Source organism: Periophthalmus magnuspinnatus, chromosome 1, assembly GCF_009829125.3.
Source record: "Periophthalmus magnuspinnatus isolate fPerMag1 chromosome 1, fPerMag1.2.pri, whole genome shotgun sequence".
Taxonomy (NCBI): Eukaryota; Metazoa; Chordata; class Actinopteri; order Gobiiformes; family Gobiidae; genus Periophthalmus; species Periophthalmus magnuspinnatus.
In genome coordinates, this window is record NC_047126.1 from 22,624,369 (window position 1) to 22,650,719 (window position 26,351).

A 26,351-nucleotide genomic window follows, 5' to 3' on the forward strand; every position below is an offset into this window, starting at 1 on the left:
TGTAAATGAAACAATATAGACTACTACTCCATGTATGTTTTTGATGTGAAAACATTATAACACAGTAAGAAATAAAAGGAAAAAGGAAAAACTTTTTTGTAGAATGTCAAATGAAGTATGATCAGATTGGTTTTAAAATTCCTCTTTCATTGTTATCTGATGAAAGCAACTGCTCAGAATATGCTAAATGCTAATGACATAGCACAGCTGTGGAATAATCTCCCTTTTATACTATTTTTATATTAGTTCTGTCTGGGACCTTTATCAATTTTATTTTAAAGTATTCATGCAGCTCTCACCATAGACCTCTGCTCCAGACTGTTGAAGTCCGCTGAGGTTCCGCTGGGCCGTCGTGATTGGTTGGAATTCATCGTGGGCGTGGCCGCGGTGTGGGTGATGACAGGAAGAGGTGGGGCTATGTGTGGCATGGAGGCTTTTGGGTTCAGGAGTCCGTTAGGGGTGAGAATCATGGCCTGGATCTTCAGTTCTGCATTCACAAAAACATACAGATTTGTTATCAGCAATTCAGTCACATATATTTTCTAATCAAAATCATTTCTGTTATTGTATTCTTTTGCATTGCCCAACATAAAAACAGACACTGTAAACAAATAGGTGTGTTAGTTTTGGTGTAGTTAGCTCCTCCCTTCGGAGAGATCAGCACTTAACCAGCATTGAAGTAGAGTACTTTTTCACTAAAGCATAGTTAACAAAATTATATTAAAGGGAAATTTTATAAGTGTAACTGTACTTCCTGGTTGGACAGGGGCAGCATGACATATGTGAAGTAATTCCAGTTCTGTTACCTAGCAACCATAATAACCATGATAACACAGGCCAAAACTTAGTTATGCTTAGACTAATAAAAATGGATGACATCAACAACTTTATATTTTAAATAATTTATCTATTATTAAATCAATGTTTAATTTTTCAGAAAAATACCTTCCTTCCTCATACATTGTCTCTGCATTTTGGAAGAAATTTTCAGTGTCAATGACATAGAGAGAACTCTCCACTCCTTTATCTTTGTACCTTTCCACAAGCTGGCGTAAAACTATGATAAATATTTACCCCAGGTACTATCCCACCAAACCAAGTCATAATTAGAAAAACTTGAAACCTTATCGTATGCACTTTAAGTTAAAATAAATGTTGTATAACTGCCTCTCCATCTGCATCAAATATAAAAGGCCTATACAATATAGTGATGTTATCCAAGTCATTAATACAATAACATTGCGGCCTAGAATTTCTACAATAGTTTAAAATGAGATATTTGTTATGCACTGTGAGCTTGGTTCCAGTTATAATATGCAGGAAGAACCATAGCCATACTACAAATTAGCTGTAATCATATACACTTATTGTATAGCAGTAAATTCACTGGTATGGTGGATACTATTTCGAGTGACAGAACTTACGTGGTTATAATAAATAAAATAAAAATATATATTTTCCATTTTTTATTCATCATGGATCACAACAGCGTGTAGTAAGGTCATTTGGCTGATTTTACTTACACCTGTCACAACCAGCTTTATTACTGGGACTGGAGTGAGCAATCTGGGACAGAACACTTTGGATGAGATTTGAACCAACAAGGCAATAACAGTTAGCCTACTGAGTCCCTCTTAGAAGTGTGATTTTTAAGGGCAGTATTATTTCTCAGCATTTATTATATTGGACAATTAATCGTCATAATAAATCTCTAGAAGTAGAACAAAAAACTTTAACTACTGTGACTGGGGAATACACATAAGTATTAGAATACCAACTCAAGTACTTTGTATATTAACTTCTCAGTTTTATTATTATGTGTAAGTAATCTCAAAACTATTTGCAGTTGCAAACAAATTCTGATCTCTAACTCTGATAATGTAAATTAATTTCCACAAAAATAACTCTTTAGTATGATAAATCACTACAAAATTCAGCAAAATAAATAAAAAATATTTACAATAATTAAATATATCAGTTTAATTTCCATGTTGTTAGTAAGTATAGCATAAATTATACAAAAACTTAATTAGAGGGTGTTAAACACATGACATATTTATATCACCATGTTACCTTCTACTGTTCTGAAAATGCTAACTTTTCCGAAAACAACGTATTAATATGTTAAATAAGTTTCACTTTCGTTTTTGACGGTCTGAGTCCCCTGTCCCTTCGCTCCCACTCCCCCTTCAGAGCGATATCACAACACAATAGGTGTGCATCCTGCACAATACTGCATATGGCATCAGGTTTGTCAAGTTGTAGTGTACTGTTTTGATCATTTTGTATATTATATTTATGGAGAATTTCATGTGGGAGCATGGGTGAGGCTTGTGAGTGGAGGATTGAATAGGGGCTGAGAAAGATCACAAGATTAGACAAACATGTATTGATGACATCTAAAACAGGCATGTGTTTGATGGGGGAACAACGTTACAACATGATAGAAGGCTCCAAAAAGCCGATTTTGCAAAACATCTTTAAAACAGTTGACCGTGATTGCCTATTCCCTGTGGTGGTACTACCTGCAGCATATAGCTCCCTCAGCTTCTCCTCATCCTCGAAACCCAGCGATTGCCTGTCTTCATCGGTCTCCGATCGGTTGGCATCCCCCTACAACGCAAACACAGCATCGTGTCACAAATGCCTTTACAATCACCGCCACGAGCATCACGTTATGGTCTGCTGCTGTCAACTCCTACAAAAGAATTAGCGGGAAGCAAAAGAATGACTGATAAAGAGTTTTGTGCCAGAAGGGCCTAGAGGGGGGTGGAGGGTGGGGGATGGGCTGGGGTCTCCTGAGTTCTCTAGTTGAGTTATGATCGTGGCATTGGCAGCGATCTCCCCAGTTCAGGCCAATAAAGCTTTACTGAATTTAATTAAAATTCACGCCAGAAAAATGACGGCAGACGGATTTGGCAAAGAGTGTCTGTATGTATGTGTGTACAGGGGGAGTGAGGGAGGGGATGACAGCAAGTGTTCTCTGATGCCGCAGATAAAAGATGAAAACTAAACAACAAAAGCTCCCCAGCTGTGAATGGCAGGCCGTATCAAACACATCCCCACCCAGGAGAGGAGCGTGTGAGTGAAAGAACGAGAGATAGGGACCGAGGAGGGAGTGATAGAATATAATGGAGGGGAAAGAGCACTGGAAGCCTCCCAATAGCATGATGGTGGTTGGTTCTCTGTCACAGGCTCTGAACAGTTGAAGCAAATTTTGCCAGAGTGCTGTGGTCGGGGCGGGTAAGGTGCCAGATTTGGGGGTGACACATTTCAAATAAAGTGAAGCGCTGTGGCACTTTGCAAACCCTGTGCTTTAGTCCCAGCGCAAGTCCAAATCTGCAGACAAACACCACATTGTGGTGATTGGAGCGGAGGGAGGCGAGCAGAAACAAGACACAAAAACACAGAAAACACTTCAGCAAAAAGGAAAAGAGCTTTGGGACTAAAGAAGACAAAGGAAGTGTCTGACTGTATGAGTTACTTTTGAATGTGGACCTGTAGAAACGATAATGTAATTGACAACAAATATCATTGTTTATTGCTTAAAGGTACGGTGTATGTAACTTTCTGGAGGTGGCACGTCACCAGCTAGGTTGTGGAGATGCAAGTCAGCTCAGATTAAAGATGCAAATTTTTCAATGCAATAAACACCACCAAAGCATTTATGCTTTTATTTTAGCATATTTATGACTGAAAAGTTAGACACTGTGGCTTTAAAGTAAAATGTTCACAAACTTGAGAATACAGGAAGTGGACTGTCAGATTTGACACACTTTATACTTTGCCACATGTTTAAAAACTTTATTAACAGTATATTTTATCATCCTCATTTATTAATGAACAAACCTCTGAAAGTTATAATACAAATTACTAAGTCTTTCACATCATGATTATTTATTCTGGTAAGCCAGGCCTGTCTCATAAAAAAAAAAAAAAGTCCACATATTTAGGTTCTGATTCCCATCAGTAATATGATTCTTAGCTCAAATGCAAAAGCCAGAGTGCTCTTTTGTGTTCAGGATCTGTCACTCTACATGGGGGTCTCATTATTCATGGATGTTAGAGATTTGAGGGTTTTTTCAAATGTGCATAAATATTTTTCATTCGACACAGCAACAGCACTACAAAAGTACACAAAATTTAATTTTGAATATGTTTACTTTACATTTTCTTGTTATGAATTGTTAACATTATTGGATATAGTGCAGCTTCAAAATATTGCAATGCAAGTTCCTCCTCTACACAGACATTTCCAGAGGGAGCCATTCCAGATTGATATTAGAGTGCTAACGTGATTAGCTCTGTAATATCAATCTGGCTTTTGCCAGGTTGGAGGATGTGTCCCAGGAGAGGGAGATGTGGGGATCTCTGCTTGTTCAAAGCTAAGTGATGGAAAGAGGAGAGAGGACAAAGCTACAAAGTCTTTCACTTTATCTGCAAATACAACTAATATCCCCACTCAAATCACATAGCAGCTCATTGTTCTGTGTATATTATAGTGTCTCACAAAAAGATCATTTCAAATCGCATCTTCAATAGCAGAAATAAACAATTTTTTTGTCCTCACCTCTGCTTGGAATCCTTCGACCAAAATGGCCACCAGCAGATTGAAAAGGACATAGTTGCCAAACGTCATGAGAGCTACAAAGTACAGAGCAGCCAGAGGAGAGGTGGACGCCATACCATTATAAAGCACTGCGTTCCAGTCTTCTTGTGTTAAGATCTGCACAGACAGGCAGCATGTCAGTCATACAATGGATAGTAATAGGCACAGCACTTAGAACTAACCTATTTTCTATGAGCTGTTGTCAGCACAATGCCAATATAAAATGTCTTTACTTCAATGGGCTAAAGTGTAATGATGCTCATCAGTATTAAATCAGGTCTGGTGGTTGTTGCATTACACCACTCCCAGTTCACTTGTAAACTTTGCTTATCTACTCACCAGAGGGCTTTTGTGTTTACTACAGAAATTGAGAGCGAGCGTTCTGAAATTGGTGCAAATGAATTAATACATACAATCGCCTGGGCCACTACTGGTGACAGGACCAGCTGCTACGTGTTTCCCATTGCAATTCATTTCAGAGTGTAATTTAGCGATGATGTATCAACAGGGAGCTGTCCAAATGAAGTAAGGCTGATGTGCTGGGAATGGGTACGAACCTGGAACACAGTGACAGTGGCCCAGAGCAGGGAGTCAAAGTTCTTTCTGTCCGGTAATGTGTCGCCAGTCTCCTGACGCAAACCAAATTTACAGCCGAACAGATGCATGCCCAAGATGCTGGAACAAAAACAGCAAAGGGGAAATAAGTAGGTTTTAAATGATGGTGATGACAAATCTCTAAACAAACAACTATAGTCATTAAATTTGACCAAATGTTAATATCCTTATTTACAAGTCTAACAGTTAAAGTGCGTATGACAGATTTAATTTGGTGGGATAATAAATATAAATTATAGTTTTACAACCAAGAAGCAATTTGCAAAGAAAGTTCAAATTTTTAGCAAAATCTTAAACACAAAGAACTTAACTATGTTTTAGTAAAATGGGTAGTCTACGTTGTCATTGGCACGTTAAAATGTTCACCAAAAAACGCATTTGTCATAATTGCAAAGTGTCATGGAAACAATATGATTTCTTTCTGGTTGTACAAACTTTTGCATGTGTTGATAAGGAGGAAAAAAGCAAAAGGCAAAATAATCAATAACAAAATGAAAAATATTGAAAGTGTTAAAAATAGTTTTACTTTGACTAAACTCTATAATGTATTAATAATTGGACACATATAGACCAGTTTTTTTGGAATATCAGATTTCATAGGTGCATGTAAACACACATCAGTCATCAAATGATTTGGTCTATTTGATCTAATTAGGCTTTCACATGCATAGGTTAGGAGCACTAAATAAAGACAATTCTGACTATAACCTTTCAAAAATTATATGTAACAGAAAATATCTCGACCAGACAGAGAACCTTGGCCCTCTTATATACATCATATATTTGAACACCTGAATATGAATATGAAGAGCATAAGCAGCATGCAGAAGGTGGCCACGTTGTCCATGGTCTTCATGAGGACCACCAGTTGCCTGCGGAGCGCTGGCAGGAACCGGACCAGCTTCAACACCCTGAGCAGTCTGAAGGTCCTGAGTACTGACAGGCCTCCCTCCGCCTCTCCCACGATCTCCCACACGCTGCAACACAACAACAAGCACATTAAACACGCCTACGCAAATACGGTTCAATCAATATTCGCTTAACCTTCACCACAAATGTGGACCAATTCTCCCAAGAACGCCTCTGGGCTGGATAAGAGCTGAAATCCTCTGACATGTGGCAACTAAAAGGAAGAGGCCATTGCTACAGCAGTGCAGCCAATAAATGTAGTATGAAAGCACAATAAACAAGCACAGCCTTCAAGCGCAGATACATAATTTAGCTTCAAGTACTACATAATGGAGTAATACAGACCCTGTAGACTCAGTGTACCCATTTGGCTGTGAAAAGCAGTCCCACACACCACAACATGTGACGTGTACAGCCAATCCGGCCCAGGAACATATTTTTTCATTTAGAAAAAAATGAGATTTTCAAACATTCTATTGGCATGTCGTAAGACTAAGGTAGCTCAGTATGTTTGAAATTTATTGAGTGTAATATCAACATGCACAATATCTGCAGACAGCTTGAGCGAGGGTATTTATTACAGTCCTCCCAGTGCCAGCCGCTAATGATTTCACATAAAACAACAGTGGCTTTAAAAGAATTAAACAAAGCAACACTGACAACAACATGCCACTATGGAGGTTTAATTTACTCAGAGAGCTGACAGAGAGTTGGACTGAGCACCAGATTATTTAATTTTAGCATTAAGTGTCTGTGCGGTAATGTGCTCAACTTGAAACAACGCCTACAATTTTCTTTTCTTCAATATAAGAATTACCACATCTTGACAATTATAGTAGGAGGAGTAGGAGGAGTTATTAGTTCAAATTATGGATGGACCAATAAGGATTTTTTTAACCAACATTTGGTCTGCTGCTGTGGCTGATAACCAATATTTAGCTTTTAAAATCTATACCAAGGCCCCCAAATGTATCCCTTTTCACTATTGTAAAAATACAACAACAAATAACATCAGTATCAGCCGATACCAATATTGATAAATCGGTATGGTTGTCAGTTGATACCGACACTGGAACCGATAAATTGCCCATCCCTAGTTCAAATGTAAATTGATTTTAAAAACATGAAGGAGCACTAATGAAATTCAGACACGGCATCACTCAGACATGTATGAATGAAACAAAACACCACCAGGTGAGACAAAAACAATAGCTTTAACTTTAATGGGCCAATATTACACTGTTTTCTCATCTGTTATAATACTGCTTCATCAACAAAAAGAGACCTGGAGTTGTGTTTTATTTCATTCACACATGTTTAACATACAAACCCTGCATATTTAACTGAAAACACTGTAGTTTTAAACTACACAAATCTTCACTAGAATCATTTGGATAATTGCAGCCCTGGAATTGCCCATCTCTAGTGAATAAAAGGTGAAAGGTAGCTGTTAAAGTGGAACTGATCATTTTGAGTTGTTGAGATGTTGATACATTAATAATTAAATGAAGGTTAGTCAAACATGTATGAATGAAACAAAACACAACTCTGGGTATGTTTTTGATGAGGTAACATTCAACATTCTAACCTGGCTAAAAGCTCACAAGAGTCAATTTTATTCATTTATAGAGAGAGAGAGAGAGAGAGAGAGAGAGAGAAAGCGGAGGGGGGAGTACATTTGCAGAAGGATTAATCAAACATGCCAGAATAAAACAGAACACTTGGTAACTCCAGGTATGTTTTTAATGAGAAAATAACATCCTTGCACAACTAAATGGCTACAAGCTAAAAAAAAAAGAGTAATGCTAGCATAATATAGGACCTTAGGTAAAGCAAAGGAGAATAAAGAATAAAACACAAACAAAGCCAGAAAACACAAGCTGAAAGATGAATGTTCCTTGAAGTGCTGCAGACCACCAGTCTTTAAATCAAAGGCAGGTTTGTGGAATCTGATGGTTCTGAAGTTTGTGACATGGAGCGTGACGAGGTGAAGATTTTAAGACAATGTTTATCATTTCTTTCCCTCATTTTATGTTGTAGGTTAGGGCCGCACGATAAATCGCAATCAATTTTGAACTGATGCAATTAGCAAGTCATAAAAGCTGCAATTTTAGAAGTATTATAATTTCCACCACAAACAACAAAACATCCTGTCTTATTCTGCTTAAAAAACTGCTAACCCTGTAATTTAGATCTGTACAAACACGTTCTGAAATGTGATTGTTGTATTGTTGTTTTTTTTTACATTTTGCAAATCTAATCGCATTCGCAAAGCTTGTCAGAAAAATCGCAATTCGTAATTTTACCAAAATTGTTCAACCCTATTGTAGATAGAAGCAAAGTGACATTTACTATGGAGTCACTCAAAATGACCGTTGTGACTGCACTCTTCTAAATGATACAGCTCTAAAATGATCTCATTGAGAAAAAGGTTTATGCCCCAAAATCCTGTTTGTGCTCAAAGCATTGATTTGTTATCTTTCTTTCACTCATTTCTGGAAATGGTTGCTGCTGCCAGACTGTTTTCCAGTAAGTGAAAAACAAAGGTCAAATTATCACAACATTTAAAGGAACTATATATAAGATTTTGATTTTAAATTCCATAAACATGACATAACTGTGTTCCCAGATATGAGTTTAACATGGTCAAATGAAATATAGCTTTAACTGATAACAAGTGTAATGATGATTTATTCTTAGTTACAAAAACATTGAACATGATGTTTTTTGATTTGGTGTTTTGGCTCTCGAGATGATTATCCAAGCAGAATGAGCCTCACATGAGTATCTCATTTGAGTTGCCAGTTTCAATGATGAAATCCAGTTAGTTTAAACCTAAAATGACTCTCCGTGATCTGAATCCTCACTACGTAAACCCAAGCACCTGCAGCCAATCATGAATCAATGCTGGTACAGCCACCGAGTGAATTCTGGAGTTTCTGAGCTTGTATAAATAGAAAAACTTATATGTGTCCTCTATTTGCAGGTTAAGGCACTGGAAACCCAGGTTCAGTTGTGATTGTAGTACCTTTTAAACCTCCATTCACTCATTCCTCAACCTCTTATTGAATGGAGGGAGACAGCTAACTGCTCACAATATTCTTCACACCTCCTCAGTGATGCAAGATTTAGAAGGAAACATGTTGGTATCATATTGTAGGTTCCTCTGCCTCGGCCACTCAAACCAAGCTCTAGGATTACCTCTTGCAGGGGGATACAGATGAGACCACTTCACGGCTCCCATGCTGCAACTGTAGCTTTGAGCTGAAATGTAATAAAGACAGGGATATCCCGTGTCTGCGCCGCAAGCTCACAAAAGCACTTCTTGTTTGTGAACTTAAATAGGTTTCCATTTCAAGGCAGTTTTGGAGACACAGTATGAAAGAAAACATCCTGCTGATAGTTTAAGTGGCGTTGTGAAAATTATCTCTTGATGAATAATAATCCATTTGCGAAGCCTGGTGAGTTATGAAATACAAAAAGGTTTATTCTTTGTTACAACTGATACGGACAGGACAGGGCCCAGGCCTGCCCTAGACACAGACTGGCATCCTTCTGGCATCCCAAGCATGCTCTCCTCAGTTCTATCATTAGTCTCTCCTCTCTCCAGAGCATCTGAGTATTTATACCAGAATGACAAAACTACAAGCTTTGCTAAAGCAGGGTCACATCTGCTCACAGTCATGTTATAATGAACTTTTACACCAGGACAGGTAAGACTACAAAGGCTTTCCTGGAGGATGGGACAGAGCCTTCACACATGCTAATATCTGCTCTGGGTCTGACAGATTGACAGACCAAATGCATTTATACAAAAATGTATGATAAGAATATTTTCTTCACAACATGAATGCACTTACATTTCCATTACAGTGCATATGACAGGCTAGAAAACGTTTTCGCTAAAACATAGTTAACATAATACTATTTAAGATTTTTTTTAAATGTACCTAGTTCATTTGACTTTCTGGTTGGACATGGGCATAAGATGTGACGTACAAAGAGGTAATTCCATAGCTTTTACCATAATGTTAACAAGCACCAAAACGTATCTAAATTACACATTAGTTATGATTAGACTAATACAAATAAATGACAACACCTTTATTTTGTTGAACCAATATTTAAACAGTCAGAAAATGCCTTTCTTGCTTGTAAATTGTTTCTTTTAATCTTTCAGGTGAAATTTTCTGTGTTGATGAAATATCTAGAGGTATTCCATTTTAAAACTTATACTATACTTCCTGTATTTTTGTACTTTTCTTATCAACTTTTTTCCTCATAAACTGCCACTTAACTTAAATGATAAATATTTAACTACCGCATCAAACCATGTCATAATTAGAAAAAAACATGAGAACAAGTTTTTTTGGGCTCATCTAAAGGTCCTCTATCATGCTTAATTACATTTTTAAAGGTGCTCTACGTAATTTTTCTAGCAGGGGGTCAACCACCTCCTTGTTAGCATGGAGATGTTACTACGCTTTATCTTGAATGTTTCACAGTATGGCATTGTCTATATCCATGAAGACAAACAGGTAACACCTCCAGTACAAACTATAGGTCACATCTGTGGAGAGGTGAGTCCAATCACCGTAACAGTGCATGTTTTTCAAGGTTTTTGCATGTTTTCTACTTTTACTAGCAATAAAAATCCTTAAAGTAGAATAAATTCAAGATAAGTTTAATGCCATACTGTGGAACATTCTAGGCAAAGCAATAAGCAATCACAATCACACCACCAGAAAAGCTACATGGCACACCTTTAATCTACAAAAGCAAAGGTATCTAGAAGTAGTAAGGCTGTATGTGAATAATAATAATAATAATAATAATAATATAAGACTTTCAAAATGAATTTGAACGGTGACAGGATCGAATGCTGTCAAAGAAATATTCTATAATTTGCGAGAATAGTGTTCTTTTTTCTTCCAATAGCCACTGGGCCTAATTTAGATGATAACTTTGATTAACGAGTTTGTGAACACCATGGTAAAACGTCGCTTTGCATAAACAGTCATTAAAATGCACAGAGGGTTGTTGCAATTTGTGTGTTAATCAGAAAAGTAAATGTAGGTCTTTCAGTTTTATCAATGCACTTTCCAACTAATGATACAGTTTGTGAATGCATGAAGGTCACTTTGGGTTGCTAGACATTGTATGAATAGGTTTTTCCAGTGGTCAGAAACAGCAATCATCAAACTGCCCACCTACTAAATGATCACTACACATCTTTATTACAATTAAAGCCTAATTCGTACTGGATTAGTTTTACCTAAGGTCCCCTGGTAAATTGTAATAATTACCGACCGGTTCCGTGCAAATCGTCCGTGTTTGTAAAAATGTCTGTAAAAATTCACCCAAATTTTACTAACTGTAATTCTGCAAACTCAGACCTCCTCAAGTGATTCTAGTCCCATGTGAACGTGCATGTCTCTAAATTGGCATGTTTTTCATCTGTGCATTGAAGTTAATAGTGATCGAAAATGTCTCTACGGCCCATTTTAGGTTCAGATACAAACTAAATATATTAATTATTATAATATTAATCCAGTTATTGTTTTTTTGTACAATTAAAAAGTAAAAAAACAGAAAAACATGCAGTAAAGACAAGATCTGGAAGTACAAGTTGTTGTGGTAAACGAGGACCAGCAGCTTTTGGTGCAAAGTTTGGACGGAGGGGGCCATATAAAGGACTTAAAAGCGAGAGACTACGGCTGTTTCATAATAAATCTGATGGTATGGATGTCATGCTGATCGCCGAAAGTGCTCCACTGTGTTTTTAAACCCCGTACACCTTCACTAGAATCATTTAAATAATTGCCAAACACAAGGTAAAAGCTAGCTTTTAACTTGAAAACTACCACTTCATGACAACAGAGGTGAAACAGAGCATTTAGAGCTTTGAAGATGTAAACAGACTACTAATAAAGACATGTGTGAATGAAACAAAACACAACTCCAGGTAGGTTTTGAAGAGGTAATAACATTATAAAATGGTTTAAAGCTTTCAATAGTCGATTTTACTTATCGTAAATTGCGGACTATAAGCCACTACTTTTTTTCTACACTTTAAACACTGCGGTTTATATGGCGGTGCGGCTTATTCATTTTTTTTTTTCGTGGCGCCAAAAACATTTTGCCTAGCAACAGTTAACCAATAAAATTGATGAGTAGTTCACAGAGGTCCAATGAAATTGTATGATCAGTCAAGCGCACTAACCCTAATCAACATGGAAAATACTAGAAGAAAAGCATATGATGCGGTTTTTAAGTTAAAAGCAATCACTCTGGTGGTTGAAGAAGGAAATTGAGCTGCCACACGTAATCTTGGCATAAATTAATCAATGGTGAGAAGGTGGAGACGCCAGCATGAAGAACTGAGCCAATGCAAAAAGTCGAGAAAAGCTTTCAGAGGTAATCATAGCAGATGGCCCGAGCTTGAAAACTATCTGGAAGACTGGGTTAACACACAGAGAGCAGGCGGCCGTGGTGTTTCCACTGTACAAATCAGACTGAAGGTTAAAGCTATCGCCACCGAAATGAAAATAGAAGATTTTAGAGGTGGGCCATCGTGGTGTTTTAGATTTATGAAACGGAAAGGCCTGTCCGTTAGGGCACGCACAACTTTGTGTCAGCAGCTCCCTCCTGACTACGAGGAGAAACTTGCTAACTTCCACACATTCACTCAAACAAAGATAACGGAGAATTACATCAGGCCAGATGATATCATAAATATGGATGAAGTACCTCTGACATTTGACCTGCCTCTCATTCGGACCGTAAATAAAAAAGGTGACTCGTCCATCACACTGAAAACAAGCGGCCATGAGAGAATGCATTTTACCTGTGTTCTGAGCTGCACAGCATCTGGACTAAAGCTTCCTCCGATGGGGATTTTTAAGCGGCTGACGATGCCAAAGGAAAAATTCCCAAAAGAAATCGTGGTGAAAGTCAATAAGAAAGGTTGGATGATGGAGAGCCTAATGAAGGATTGGCTCAGAGAGTGCTACTCAAAGCGACCAGGCGGCTTTTTTCGAAGAAAAAAAGCATTGCTCGTTATGGACAGCATGAGGGCCCATGTAACAGATTCAGTGAAAGCTGCCATCAAGAGCACAAACTCAATTCCAGCTGTGATTCCTGGGGGTACCACTAAGTATCTCCAGCCACTGGACATCAGCGTGAAACGGGGCATTTAAAGTGGCACTGCACGAAGAGTGGGAGGCTTGGATGACAATTGGTGAATAATCTTTTACCAAAACAGGCCACATGCGAAGAGCGTCTTTAAATCAAGTCTGCCAGTGGATCCTAAATGCGTGGAGCCATGTCAAAACATCAACCATCACCAACGGGTTCCGAAAGGCTGGACTGCTGCGTGATGAAGAAGACGACGTGCACTCAAGTGACATCGAAAACGAGGAAACTGTAGTAACTGATGATATCCTGAGGCTGTTTAACACTGAATTAGAGGACTTTGATGGTTTTAGTGTGCAGGAGGAAGATGAAGAAGGCGAACAGTGACTTTTCTGGCAGAATGCAATATTGGTATCTGTTTTTACCAGTTATAAGGAGATACTGGAATGCTGTTCATGCACTGTTGAGTAAAAAAGCATAAGCAACATAATTTGTGTGTAACCGATACAAACGTATATTTCAAGGTAGCCGCGTTACAGGCACTGTTAGAAAAAAGCATTAGCAACACGTATGTAATATATTTGTTTATGTTATGCGGATTAAATTAAAAAAAGTTTAAAAAAAATCCTCACCTGTAATATCTTTCTGTGTAAATATCTCATATAATAAATTGTTTTTTGGTTCTCTGTATAGACATAAAAGTGAAAATAGTGGATGTTGTTCCTGCAGTGACTCATTTCTTACAGTAATAAGAAGATATAATGAACGTTTTTAGCTAATTTTTCATATTACTACGTGGGATACCTGCGGCTTAAAATCTGGTGCAGCTTGTACAAGTACAAAACTGATTTTCTTTCTAAAATTAGAGTGTGCGGCTTTTAATGAGATGCGCTCTGTAGTCCGGAATTTACGGTAATATAGGACTTTTAAAAACATTCAATATATGATTTTGTTGAGTAAAAAACAATTTCTAATAACAATATCCTTTTAACTGCAGAGTTGTTGACCTGGTTTATGGTTATTATCTCTGTAAATACTGGACCTATTGCATGAAACAAAAACTGGCACAAAGTTCAACATATTTTTGTCGTCATGACTAAATGCTATTACTTTTTTTTTTTTTTTTTTTTTTTTTTTACAATAGCTTAAGATGGTGCCATTACTCAACTAAATTTGTGATTGTTGTCATTTGAAATAACTGGAGGAGGCCCTTGCCATCAAATTTTATAAATGTGAGCACAAATATTCTGACAAGAGAAAGTGCACCAAAACGTCTTGTGTCTCACCTGATAATGACAATGATACTGTCGAAGCCATTGTAAGGGTTCTTGATGTATCCACAGAGGCCCAGAGCCAGGACCTTGAGCAGCATCTCCAGACTGAAGAGACTGGTGAACACCATGTTACTGATCTCCAGCACATCTGTCAGCTCCTGTGGCTGGACGACACAACAGGACATATACAGACAGACATTAGCATAAAGTAGGACTGTGTGCAAACATTCGCCCAATATATTATATAAACTCATTAAGACAAGACAATTACAGAATGGTAAATGGTCACATTTTTATATGGCTCTTTTGCACTCAAATCGCTTTACATTAAGGAACCATTCACACAAACATTCATACACCAGTATACACAGACACTGGGGGCGAGGAGGGTTAATTGTCTTGCCCAAGGACACAATGACAGCATTCATTTGTGGGAGCTAGAATGGCATCACCAACCTGTGAGTCAGTGGATCTGACTGCTCTATCAAAGAAGAAAATATATTGAACATCTAGCCCAGGGGTGCTCTTGATGTACCTTGCACAACGTCATGAGATAATACTGCACAACACAACTGAACTTCTTACATGTTCATAATTACTTGAATGATGATTACTGCTCTGACTTGCACTGAATGGAATCAGTGAGGGATGAATAGTTCAGGCAGTAGCTTCTGACAGGAGCCAGGAGTAAAATCGCATTTTTCGTTTGAAAGCGATAACAGAGCTAATCATGTTGATTACGGTTTTGTCTTTTTTTATAGCCATAAAAAACATGTTAAACAAAGTATCAGAATTTACTGCATTTTTTCACACAACTACTTCTATTTTACACATCCATCCATATTTTTCTTTTACGATGATTTATGATGATTATTTGTGATTATTTATGTTTTTATTTGTGTGATTTTAATGTCCTTCTTATTCTGTAAAGCACTTTGAATTACTTTGTGTACGAATTGTGCTATACAAATAAACTTGCCTTGCCTTTACGCATCGAATAAATGACTGGGAAAATCCCCGGAGCACCCGCGCTCTCATTCGTCACCTTCGAGGGACAACAGAGGCAGAATACCGTAATGATGGTAAAATATTTAGCTAGCCCCATGTCTCCGCTTTGAGACACCGTTTGAATTTACATGAGAGCACGACTGGGCGCGGAGTTACGCTGTTGGAAAGTCCGCAACCGCAAATCTATCGGCGACGATAGGATCCGACGCTATAGAGTTAAACTAACCCGCGCTTGTTTATGTGTGTGCAGCGCCCATGATGTGACCTAGAGTCAGGTGTAATCTGACTGGTTGTCCTGTATATTAGTCATGTGACTGGATGGATGACGGGATGTGATCTACCCAAAATGCCTTCGTGATCGACTGGTAGATCGCGATCGACGTAATGAACACCCCTGGTCTAGCCTCTGAACTATGACTATTAAGAAACAAAAATATATTACTTAATTGAAAGATAAATAAGGGTTGTCCCAGCCCACTCCAAACTTGTTTCTACCTGAATGTCAATATTCAGAAATGCCATGAAATTATTAATATCTGAGCCTACGGAAAGTGCTACAGTCAATGAATAGCATTTAGAGATTGGAAGATTCGCAGATACTGACCTTTAGCAGACTTTTCACTTTTGTAAAAATGATAAGTGATAACAAAATTTATCTGGGATATAAAATCATTTTTTACATCTTTGTGTAAATATACAGCCATATGAGTCTGTAAAAGAATAAAGTCAATTTCGGCCAATACCCACCAAATAAACGGTCGGCATTGGCTGATGCTGGAACTGGTATACTGTCCACCTCTAATAACATTGGTCCAAAAATATGAGCCCCAATGGGTTTGTTGGCACAGAGTCAGTCTTTACTCAAATTCAAAGTTTTTTTTTTCAATATATCACACTGTAAGGAAACTTAAATACATGATTTTTTTTTAATGACCAAAAAGTAAATACCCATGATTCTATGCTTTGTGTCTGTGCAACAATGTAAAAATACTATTACTCATTCAGTAATATAAAATTCAGTCTTTTTCTGTGGAATATGATATGGAATATAAACTATTAACTAAAGGCTTGTTCACAGCACAAGGGGCACAGGGATAACACCACACTTTATACTACACTGCCTGGCCAAAAAAAAAAAGTCGCTACCAAAAAAAAAGGTCACACACTCTAATATTTCGTTGGACCGCCTTTAGCTTTGATTACATCACACATTCGCTGTGGCATTGTTTCGATTTTACTTCTGCAATGTCACAAGATTTATTTCCATCCAGTGTTGCATACATTTTTCACCAAGATCTTGCATTGATGATGGTCGAGTCTGACCGCTGCACAGAGCCTTATCCAGCACATCCCAAAGATTCTCAATGGGGTTAAGGTCTGGACTCTGCGGTGGCCAGTCCATGTGTGAAAATGATGTCTCATGCTCCTGAACCACTCTTTCACAATTTGAGCCCGATGAATCCTGGCATTGTCATCTTGGAATATGCCCGTGCCATCAGGGAAGAAAAAATCCATTGATGGAATAACCTGGTCATTCAGTATATTCAGGTGTCAGCTGACCTCATTCTTTGAGCACAGACTGTTGCTGAACCTAGACCTGACCAACTACATCAACCCCAGATCATTTGCTTAGTTAAATCTAGGTGGCAACTTTTTTCAGTTCATACTACAGTTTTTTATTTATTTTTTTACAGGTTTATATCTGGTGGTACTAGGAAAGCCAGATATTATAGGTGGTACTTGGTGTAAAAAGTTTAAAAGCCAGTGCTTCATTAGAGACAGTAATTGACATTTTCACTGCAAAAAGAGTATTCGAAATGTATGGGATGATTAAAATAAGGACTGTGCCACCATAGTAAAAATAGAAACCGTTTCTGCTGTTGTGTCCTTGGGCAAGACACCTCACTGACCCTAGCAGTTAAAGGGTAAGTGCGAGTGTGTGTAGGTGTGTGTGTGTGTGTGTGTGGGGGGGGGGGGGGTATGTCGGGGTGTGTGTGTGTGTGTGTGAGAGAGAGAGAGAGAGAGAGAGAGAGAGAGAGAGAGAGAGAGAATGGCAGGCACCTCCGTCAGTCAGCCTAAGGGCGGCTGCGGCTAAATTAGTAGGTTGCCCCTGCCAACTATGGAAAATGAATGAATAATGGGATACTGAAAAGCGCTTTGCGAGGCTTGTCAAGATGTAGCACAACATAAGTCTAAGCCATTAATTTTGTTATGACATTTCTACAACATTAACAGTAAGCACAGCCCTATCGTCAGCAGCACTGCCGTACAATCAGAGGTGGGTAGTACTTAGTTTAATTTATTCAGTTACATATATTTGAGTAACTTTAAAAAAAAAAAAAAAAAAAAAGTACTTTCTAGACTATTCCAAGCAACACTTTTACTCCTACTTAAGTAATATTCTTATTGAGGTAACAGTACTATTAAGCTTTTGTTACTTTTCCCACCATGAGTAATTCTACGAGTGACAAAAGCTTTATGTTGACAATATGAAGTGATTTTAACATTTGTGTGTCTATCCTTTTGTGCATTAAACGTTTTATCCTTCCAATTACAATAACATCAAATTAAAAATCAGATATTATGTCTCCACTTACTTTTACTTGAGTAGTAGTAGTATTCCCAAATACTTTTTTATTCCGACTTAAGTAATTCCTTGGACTACTGTTTTGTACTTCTACTTGAGTCATATTATTTTGAAGTAATGTTACTACACTACACACATACTCCTGTAAGGAAGTGAAATGATATTACATCCACATAAAAACAAAGCCTTTGCCATTTAGTGACATTTCTGCAGCTCCAGTCTCCTTCACGAGCGCCAAACAAGCCATGCTGAGTAAACAGAGGGATTGAGCATGTGGGTAAGCTCAGTGACATCTGTCTGACACTCCAAGGGATTTCACATGACACCACACCGGTCAAAGTCAGCGGAAGGGAAAAATATGTCACCATGTGTTACAAAGTGAGCAGCATCAATGCTTCTTTTTTACTTTTAGTCAAGTAATTGACTAAATGTGCCAATTTAGCCCTATAGTGGCAGATACTATTGTCGCCGATAGAGCGCGGTTGTGGACTTTCCATTAACGTAACTCCGCAACCAATTGTGCATCATGTAAATTCAAACGGCTTCTCAAAGCAGAGGCATGGGGCTGTTTAAATATTTTACCGTCATTATGGTAACTTGCCTCTGTTGTTGGATTTTCCCAGTCACTTATTCGATGTGTCAAAGAAATGGATATGGATGCATATGTAAAATAGAGGTAGTTGTGTGAAAAAATGCAGTACATTCTGATACTTCTTTAACATGATTTTTATGGCTAAAAAAATAATAAAAGTCTAGGCAAGCTATACTGGACTATAGTGTGCTCAGTCCTTAAAGGGTTAGTAATAGTTTACTAACAGTAGCATAACAGTTTTACATGTGCTGATGTGTTTGTGGATATTGAGTTTGTTTATGGTCTGGTTTGGGGCTCTAGGTTTGAAAAGTGGAATATTGATTTAGTCTAGGGTTGTCAAAAGTATTGAAAGTCAGATATTAATTGATACTAAAACAAGTATCGATACAAAAAAAAAGTCTAATTCACAGGACAGAAATGAACCTGTCTTGAATAGCTTTAGAATGATCTTGAGCTGTATCAGAACAAGTATAAAACCACATAGACTAGAATATGCCCCATGGACCACTGTGGAACATGCTTGGACCATTGAGGAATTACACATATATAAGACTGGATGGTAAGATAAAAGAAAGTATTACAATTTATTGTTGAAAATGGCATTCTATTGTCTAAATAAAGAGCATTTTTTAAATTATCATTGTGGTATCGAGTCTATTTCTTAGTATAAAAATCTAGTTTAAATTTAGTGACAACACTTATCTAGTTTATACTCATTCCTTTCATTCATGTTTAGTTTTTTATTATTCAACAAGAATGTAAGTACTTTTAGTCAACACAATCATGACACTGATGAAAACTATGATAAAAATATTTTAGTTTACAAAATGAACACTGGCATCAGGTTTAGCAGCGCAGAGCTGTTTGAAGTGCAAAATAGTCTGGGCTAGACGCAGGTGAGCTCTCTGCTGTTGCCAAAGTGGAGCGCTCAGATTTGAAGCGCAGTTAGTTCTTGTTTTGGCTCAGAGTAGCTAAAATGTTTCTGAGTGATATACACAGAGATACAGATGCTACATGGAGGGTGTGAGGAGGGGAGAGGGCTATGTGCTTAGGTGGACTCCCTGTCTGGTATCAGCTTGGCTTGTGTTACATTCACACAAGTTTAACACACAAACTCTGCATATTTAGGCTGGCCAGAGTCCACAGTCCTACCGAGCTGATGACAGGCATCAATACTGCAAAACATAAGAGGCATATTGAGGCTAGGTTTGACATCGCCACAAGCCCAAAGCAGGTGTGGGAGGGCATCAGGGCCATTAGGGACTATAAGAGGGAAACACCATGTCTCTCAGCTGATTGTCCCAACTTAGCTGAGGACCTAAACCTCTTTTATGCCCACTTTGACAGGGAAAACACTGACCCTGTCCTGCCCGGAGTGGTGGGTTGGGTGCTGAAAGATGCAATGGAAGCTGGCAAACATCTTTACTTCCATTTACAACACATCACTGTCCATATCATGGGTCCCAGCATGATATGGCAAAGCAGTCTCAATAGTCCCCGTCCCTAAACAGTCCAATGTCATATTTTTAAATGAGTACAGAACTGTGGCACTCACCTCCATCCCTGCCAAATGCCTGGAGAGACTGGGCATCAAACACATCAAAGCTGTAATACCACCATCACTCGACCCATACCAGTTTGCATACAAGGAGAACAGGTCAACTACAGATGCCATCACCTCTGTGTTCCACATACTACTAGTATTAGTGTGGTTCTCCAGCTGCACTAAGGCTGACCAGCAGGTGGTGAAAACAGCGAGAAAAATCACTGAGACAACTCTTAAAGTACCACCTACACCACTCGCTATTTAAGGAGTGTGCGCAACATCCTGCTCAACTGGCACCACCCTGCTCATCACCTTTTCAACCTGCTGCCCCCCCTTCCCCCTCAATAACATTGAACTGGACTTGCATTGTTGCAAAATGACATAAAAATCCACATATCTAACTGGATGTCCCTGTGATGCACTTTACTGTTGATGCCCTTTATGCTGCTGCAAAGTCTGTTAGTGTTTATTACACATGTGGTGCACTGAATGTCATTATTGTACTAATGTTTACACTGGGATTATTTATGGGGTTATTGGATAGGCTCTTGCACCTTTTGTTTGTTTTTTTTAAACTATGCTGTGGTTAATGCTCTAAATGTCATTTCATCGTTTTCTATGACAATGACAGTAAAATCTTGAATATTGAATCTTAACAGAAAACACTGATGTCATGTGGTAATACAGGAAATCCTCCACATTGTTTCTAGACTCTGTACACCTTTACTAGTATCATTTGGATAATTTCAGCCATAGAACTGCTACTGAACTAAAGGTAAAAGGTAGCTGTCTACATGAAAATTACCGCATCATGGCATCACAAAATAGAACAGAGCATTTTGAGCTTTGAAGATGTAGACAAAGTAATAATAAAGGTTTTCTCAAACATGCAAAAATGAAACAAAACACAACTCCAGGTATGTTGTTGAAGCTTGAAGCTCACAAGAGTTAATTTTGGATAATATAGCACCTTTTAAATAAGGACAAAAGGGCTTGACAATAACTGGAGTTCAGTTGGAGATATGTTGGCTAAAATTTAAATTAAACAATAGCTAGGCTTTAACCTCAACCAAGGCATCAACAGGCACATTATTACATTTTGGGTGGATTGATAGAATCTTTCTTTTTGACAGTTCTTGAAACATTTCTTAAGGCAAGGCACGGCAAGTTTATTTGAATAGCACAATTTGTACATAAAATTAACATTAAAAGAGAAGAGTGCAGAAAAAAACCCTTTCAGCCTGGATCAAAATATTGTCAGGACGGTCTCACATCTTCAGGAAAACAGTTCCAGGTTTTAGCTGCATAAAACTGAAACCCTGATTCCCCATGTTTAGTCCTGACTCCTGGCACCAGCAGGAGGGTGGTCCCTGATATCCTTAGAGTGTGAGATTGTTCATATGGCACTAACATGTCAGAGATGTACTTTGGTGCTAGGCCATGGAGAGACTTATACACAAGCAGAGCTGCTTTAAAGTGTATATTCTGAGCCACAGGAAGCCAGTGCAGAGACCTGAAAACAGGACTTACGTGCTCGTACTTCCTAGGTCTAGTCAGGACTCGAGCGGCAGCCTTCTGGATGTACTGCCGCTGTCTTAACTCTCATTTTGAGAGGCCAGTGAGCAGGCTCAGTTTTCTAACCTACTGGAGACAAATGCATTGATAGGTCTCTCCAAGTCTGGTTGGAGCTGGGTCACACATCGAGGCAGCATGTAGATGAACTCAGACTGGTGACGATCTCTTGGACAGTTTTGACAGTTACAGGTGCAAAGTGAGTCAGCTCTAAGTGTCTAGGTGGCTGCTGAGGTGTTATTTGTTTTGTGGAACTGATGGTATTTTTAATGCCCTGAATCTTGTCATTAAAGAATACGGCAAACTCATTGCACTTAGATGTGGAAATTAGGTCTAATTGCAGCAGAGCTGGAGGGTTTGTTAATCTGTTTACTGTTGCAAATAGGACACAAGTGTTATTACTGCAACTTCCAATAATGTCAGAAAGAGACCTCTCCCTGGTTCTACATAAATTGTGGTTGTACATGTGCATCTTCTCTCTAAAAAGTCCTGCTCAGCCCTCCGGCATTCTCTTTTCTGTGCCCTCATTCCTCCATGAAGCTTTCTGCTCATCTTTAACCACTTTAACCTTCACCAGGGCAATGGTGTCCAGAACACTGAAAACACTTGAAGTCACAGGGTTCAACAAATCATCAACATTAGAACATGAGACATTTTCAAAGTCATTTCCATGAACAGGGCACCTGTGTTATCATTTGTGTGACTCCTTTGAACAACTGCAGGACCAGCCCCTGGTTTGGGAATAACAGACAGGTCAAAGAAGACACAGACACAGTGTCCTAGCTCTTGGTGATAACAGCTCTGAGGGAAGCAGCAAAGAGTTTGGGTGAGGGACCAGGTGAGGACCAAGGAGGCATTTCCAACTTAGGCTCTGTCAGTAAAGAGAAACTCTATGTTGTATATTGTTGCTTGAAATGGCGCTGTTGCCTTAGCAATATTTGTGATAATAATTTTGCATTAGATTATACAGTCCTATTTCTCTGAAATACTGACTGATGAAATATGTTGTGCTGTTGACAAACTCACTGAATTTATAACAGCAACAATAGCTAGAACATATATATAAGAAAAATTAGAAGCTCTCCAGGCATCTAATCTATTTGTTGAGCACTAAATAACCAGTGCTCACTTTACTGACCTAGTGCACACTAGCCAGAGAATTGCATCCATCTTTCTATTTTCTTGCCAACACAAAACAAACCTATATAACATACAGGACATTTAAGATAAAAGTATTCACTAAACAAATAGCTGTAGATACTAGATATTACTCCATTTTGCCTCCACTGAAGGGTAGTGAAAAAATATTTGACCCCACAAAAGATCAACATTCTAATGTATGCTTCTTCAATGCTACAAAGTGGGCATAGGAATATATAACAGAATTTTAAGGACCTACTGTGATTGTGTCTGCTATATACTTATAATCTATAACATCCGTGGATCATTGTTATAATTTGGACATTTTAAATCTCAATATTCACCTAAAACAGCTTAATAAAAGAAAGAAGTCTGCTGACTTCTGCACTGGAAAACTGTACCTAATGGGAACTGATGTCGCCGCAAACATCTTCACAACAAAGAGCAGTGAAGCTGTCGGCACCGCCAGTGAATAGCTGCACATCACACAAACAAGTAGCTGATTTTTTTTCATTTACACCAAAATTACTATATGATGTTGTCGAATGCATATCACTGATTAACAAATATACCAGCAATGACATCTTGAATACAGGAAAATAAAGATTACTCAAATATACACAAACCACGCTAAATACAACTTTGAGAGAGTAAATGAGAAGGAAACAACTATAACATAAGTAAAAGCTACATATAAAGTCTATTTTGCAGAATAGACCCACAAAACATAATTTTGATTTGATCTGTACTAGGATTAAACAAAACATAAATTTAAAGTGCGATTTTGATTGAGAGTTAAAGTCATTGTGAATCGAAGTAAGGTTTTTCACTTGGCCATTAGGTTAATAATTGTGAATGAACATAATACTAATTGTGATATTGCTTCTTATAATACATAACACTAAAATCTGGCATCGTAACATCACTATGTGGTAACTTATTTTACATAAACTGACAGCAAAAAAGTAATTCAAGTGGTGTATCATTTTCTCTTGTCTGGTGAACAAAAATACAGCAAAACCTGTAAAAATAATATCTTACTAACAAAAACGATGTAAAAAAATATGTGCTTGGTTATAAAAGTCATGTTTTTTAAAGACAGTACGTGCTGCCTATTTTTCCTCTCGCAGTTGTAGTACTCAGTGATCACACACCAACAACTGACATGGTTTTGTGAAAAAATAAATAAATAAAATATTTTTGTCAGAGCATTTTTCATCCTCACACTAGGTTTCTCACATAATAATCAGTAGGCTAAGTTTAGATACTAACTGTGACTACCGTGTTATCGGCATACATTTACAATGTGATAATAAAACATCAGATGGTTTGTTTGCATGATGAATTATTGAGTTATTTAAATGTCCATAATGATGCAGCAGATTGTTTTGCCTCTAGTTTGTGACACAATTTAGAGAATTAGACCAGGAGATTATAATCCCACTGACCATCCGCCTGTTACATGTTTATTTACTGCAACTAGTCCTGACAACAACAACTTTCAAGCTGTTGATTATCTGTGGTTATATCATCAAGGAAAGCAAAAACAAAGCATTTAAAATCTAATTAAGTAGAATTGACTCTAATTAATTAAAGACATGCTAGAACAACACATCACTAGTATCAAAGCAACACTGAAAACATCCACTTCAAGGTGCACTATGTAACTTGATTGTCTTCATGAAGATGTTTTAATTGTAACAGCAACAAAAACATACATTCTTATTGTGAGATCACCTCTCCAAAGATCTAACTGTAACTGTCACCTGCTTATCTTGGAAATAGATACATTTAATGCAATACTGTGGAACATTCCAGGCAAAGCAAGAAAAAGTAGGTGGTGAACCAAAAAGTTATGTAATGGTTTATACATAGTTTTAGTTTATTGGTTTATTTTAGCAGGGACCATGTGCAAACACATTAATCTAATAAAAGAAGTGCTTTACACCAGATTTAGCTAAAGCTAATTTCCATCTGCAGTCCCTGGGCAGGTTAACAAACGCCTAAAATACATCCAAGTATCCATCCATTTACAATCAAGCCATACATTCTCCCATTCTTTCATTTAAAAACATCACGCTCCACATTTCCACATTTCAAATTACTCAAATATTGTCTCTCTGATTCCTGGGTCTATTCACATGAAACAAAAAATGGCACTGAGTTCCAAATCCCACTCTCTGCACAATCAAATAATGGAACAGTATTTTGTTCACTATAGCTTCAAAATGTGGCACTATTCAATCACAATGGCATTACCATTGGCAGTACTTTTAAAAAAGTACTTTAAAACAACATGGTATAGTCTCTCCTCACTCGAAGTTCTCTCAATCGTCTAATATCTGTGAATTTTCTGTTTGGGCATATCTTTCTAAAGCAGTAAATCATCCATAGATTTATATTGCCCCCTGCTCTCCGTCTTAAAAATGACTATCATGAACACAACTTATAGCATTTTTTCACTCCATTCATAATCATTACCCCTTTTCACCAAGAGATACCTCCAGGTCTGCTTTTGCTCCTACAATTCAATGCTAGATAAATGACTAGCTTTAAACAGCAATGAACTACAGTGTTGTGTTAAAGAGGGGGCATTATGCAAAATGGTTGTGTGATTTTATGTCATCCATGCACGTTTGCGTAATCTAGCGATCTCTCCTGGGCCCTTTTCAACCCCTCCTTATGGTTAACAGTAGAATTCTGTCCAAAGCTCAACCCACAAGCCTACATCACCCATGCTCCCACAGGACCATAAATATAAAAAAGCTTGATTCAAAACAATACACTTCAACTTCACAAACCTGATGCGATGTGCAGTAATTTCATTAGTGCTGTGATAGTGCTCTGAAGGGGGAAGAACTTAGTGCAGGAATCAAAGGAAGGGGGGACTCAAGAGCATCAAAAACAAAACCTAAACTCATTGACGTTAATACTTTGTTTTCAGCGAATAGAGCATTTTGAAAAAAATAAAATGTAATATGAATATATAATATGAATATGATCTGAATATGTCAAGTGTTTAGTTCAGTTAATACCCCACAGAAGTGTAATACCCCCTCTTAAAGCTATATGTTCAAGCACATTTCACATGCCTATATATACTCCTGTAATCATTCTGATGACCTTCCTTATTGTGCTTTCCGTTTCAGTGGATGGTGTGTGTTCCCCGGAAAATCCTACAGATATGACACATGAATGCACTGTAGTGAGTTCAAATGATAAATGTACAGAAAAGCTTCAATTAAACATGAACCACTTACTGTACCAGTGCTTAGCGACTCTCACTGCACACATCACTTATTTAGTGTATTGCTGTATTATAAGTCACATTCTTGGCAGTGGATAATGTTTGGAATGCCTGTGAA

At 37.9% G+C, this 26,351-nt stretch overlaps 1 protein-coding gene across 1 annotated transcript in view; it reads right to left on the reverse strand.

The window, feature by feature from the left end:
- LOC117369797 (voltage-dependent T-type calcium channel subunit alpha-1H-like) overlaps positions 1-26,351 on the reverse strand; it is a 114,077-nt gene that overhangs the window by 43,930 nt on the left and 43,796 nt on the right. The window contains exons 11-16 of the mRNA XM_055222876.1: positions 14,554-14,705; positions 6,016-6,201; positions 5,167-5,284; positions 4,571-4,726; positions 2,526-2,613; positions 300-487 (exon numbers count right to left, since the gene is read on the reverse strand). Coding sequence (XP_055078851.1) covers positions 300-487; positions 2,526-2,613; positions 4,571-4,726; positions 5,167-5,284; positions 6,016-6,201; positions 14,554-14,705 — 888 coding nt within the window. The remainder of the gene's footprint in view (positions 1-299; positions 488-2,525; positions 2,614-4,570; positions 4,727-5,166; positions 5,285-6,015; positions 6,202-14,553; positions 14,706-26,351) is intronic.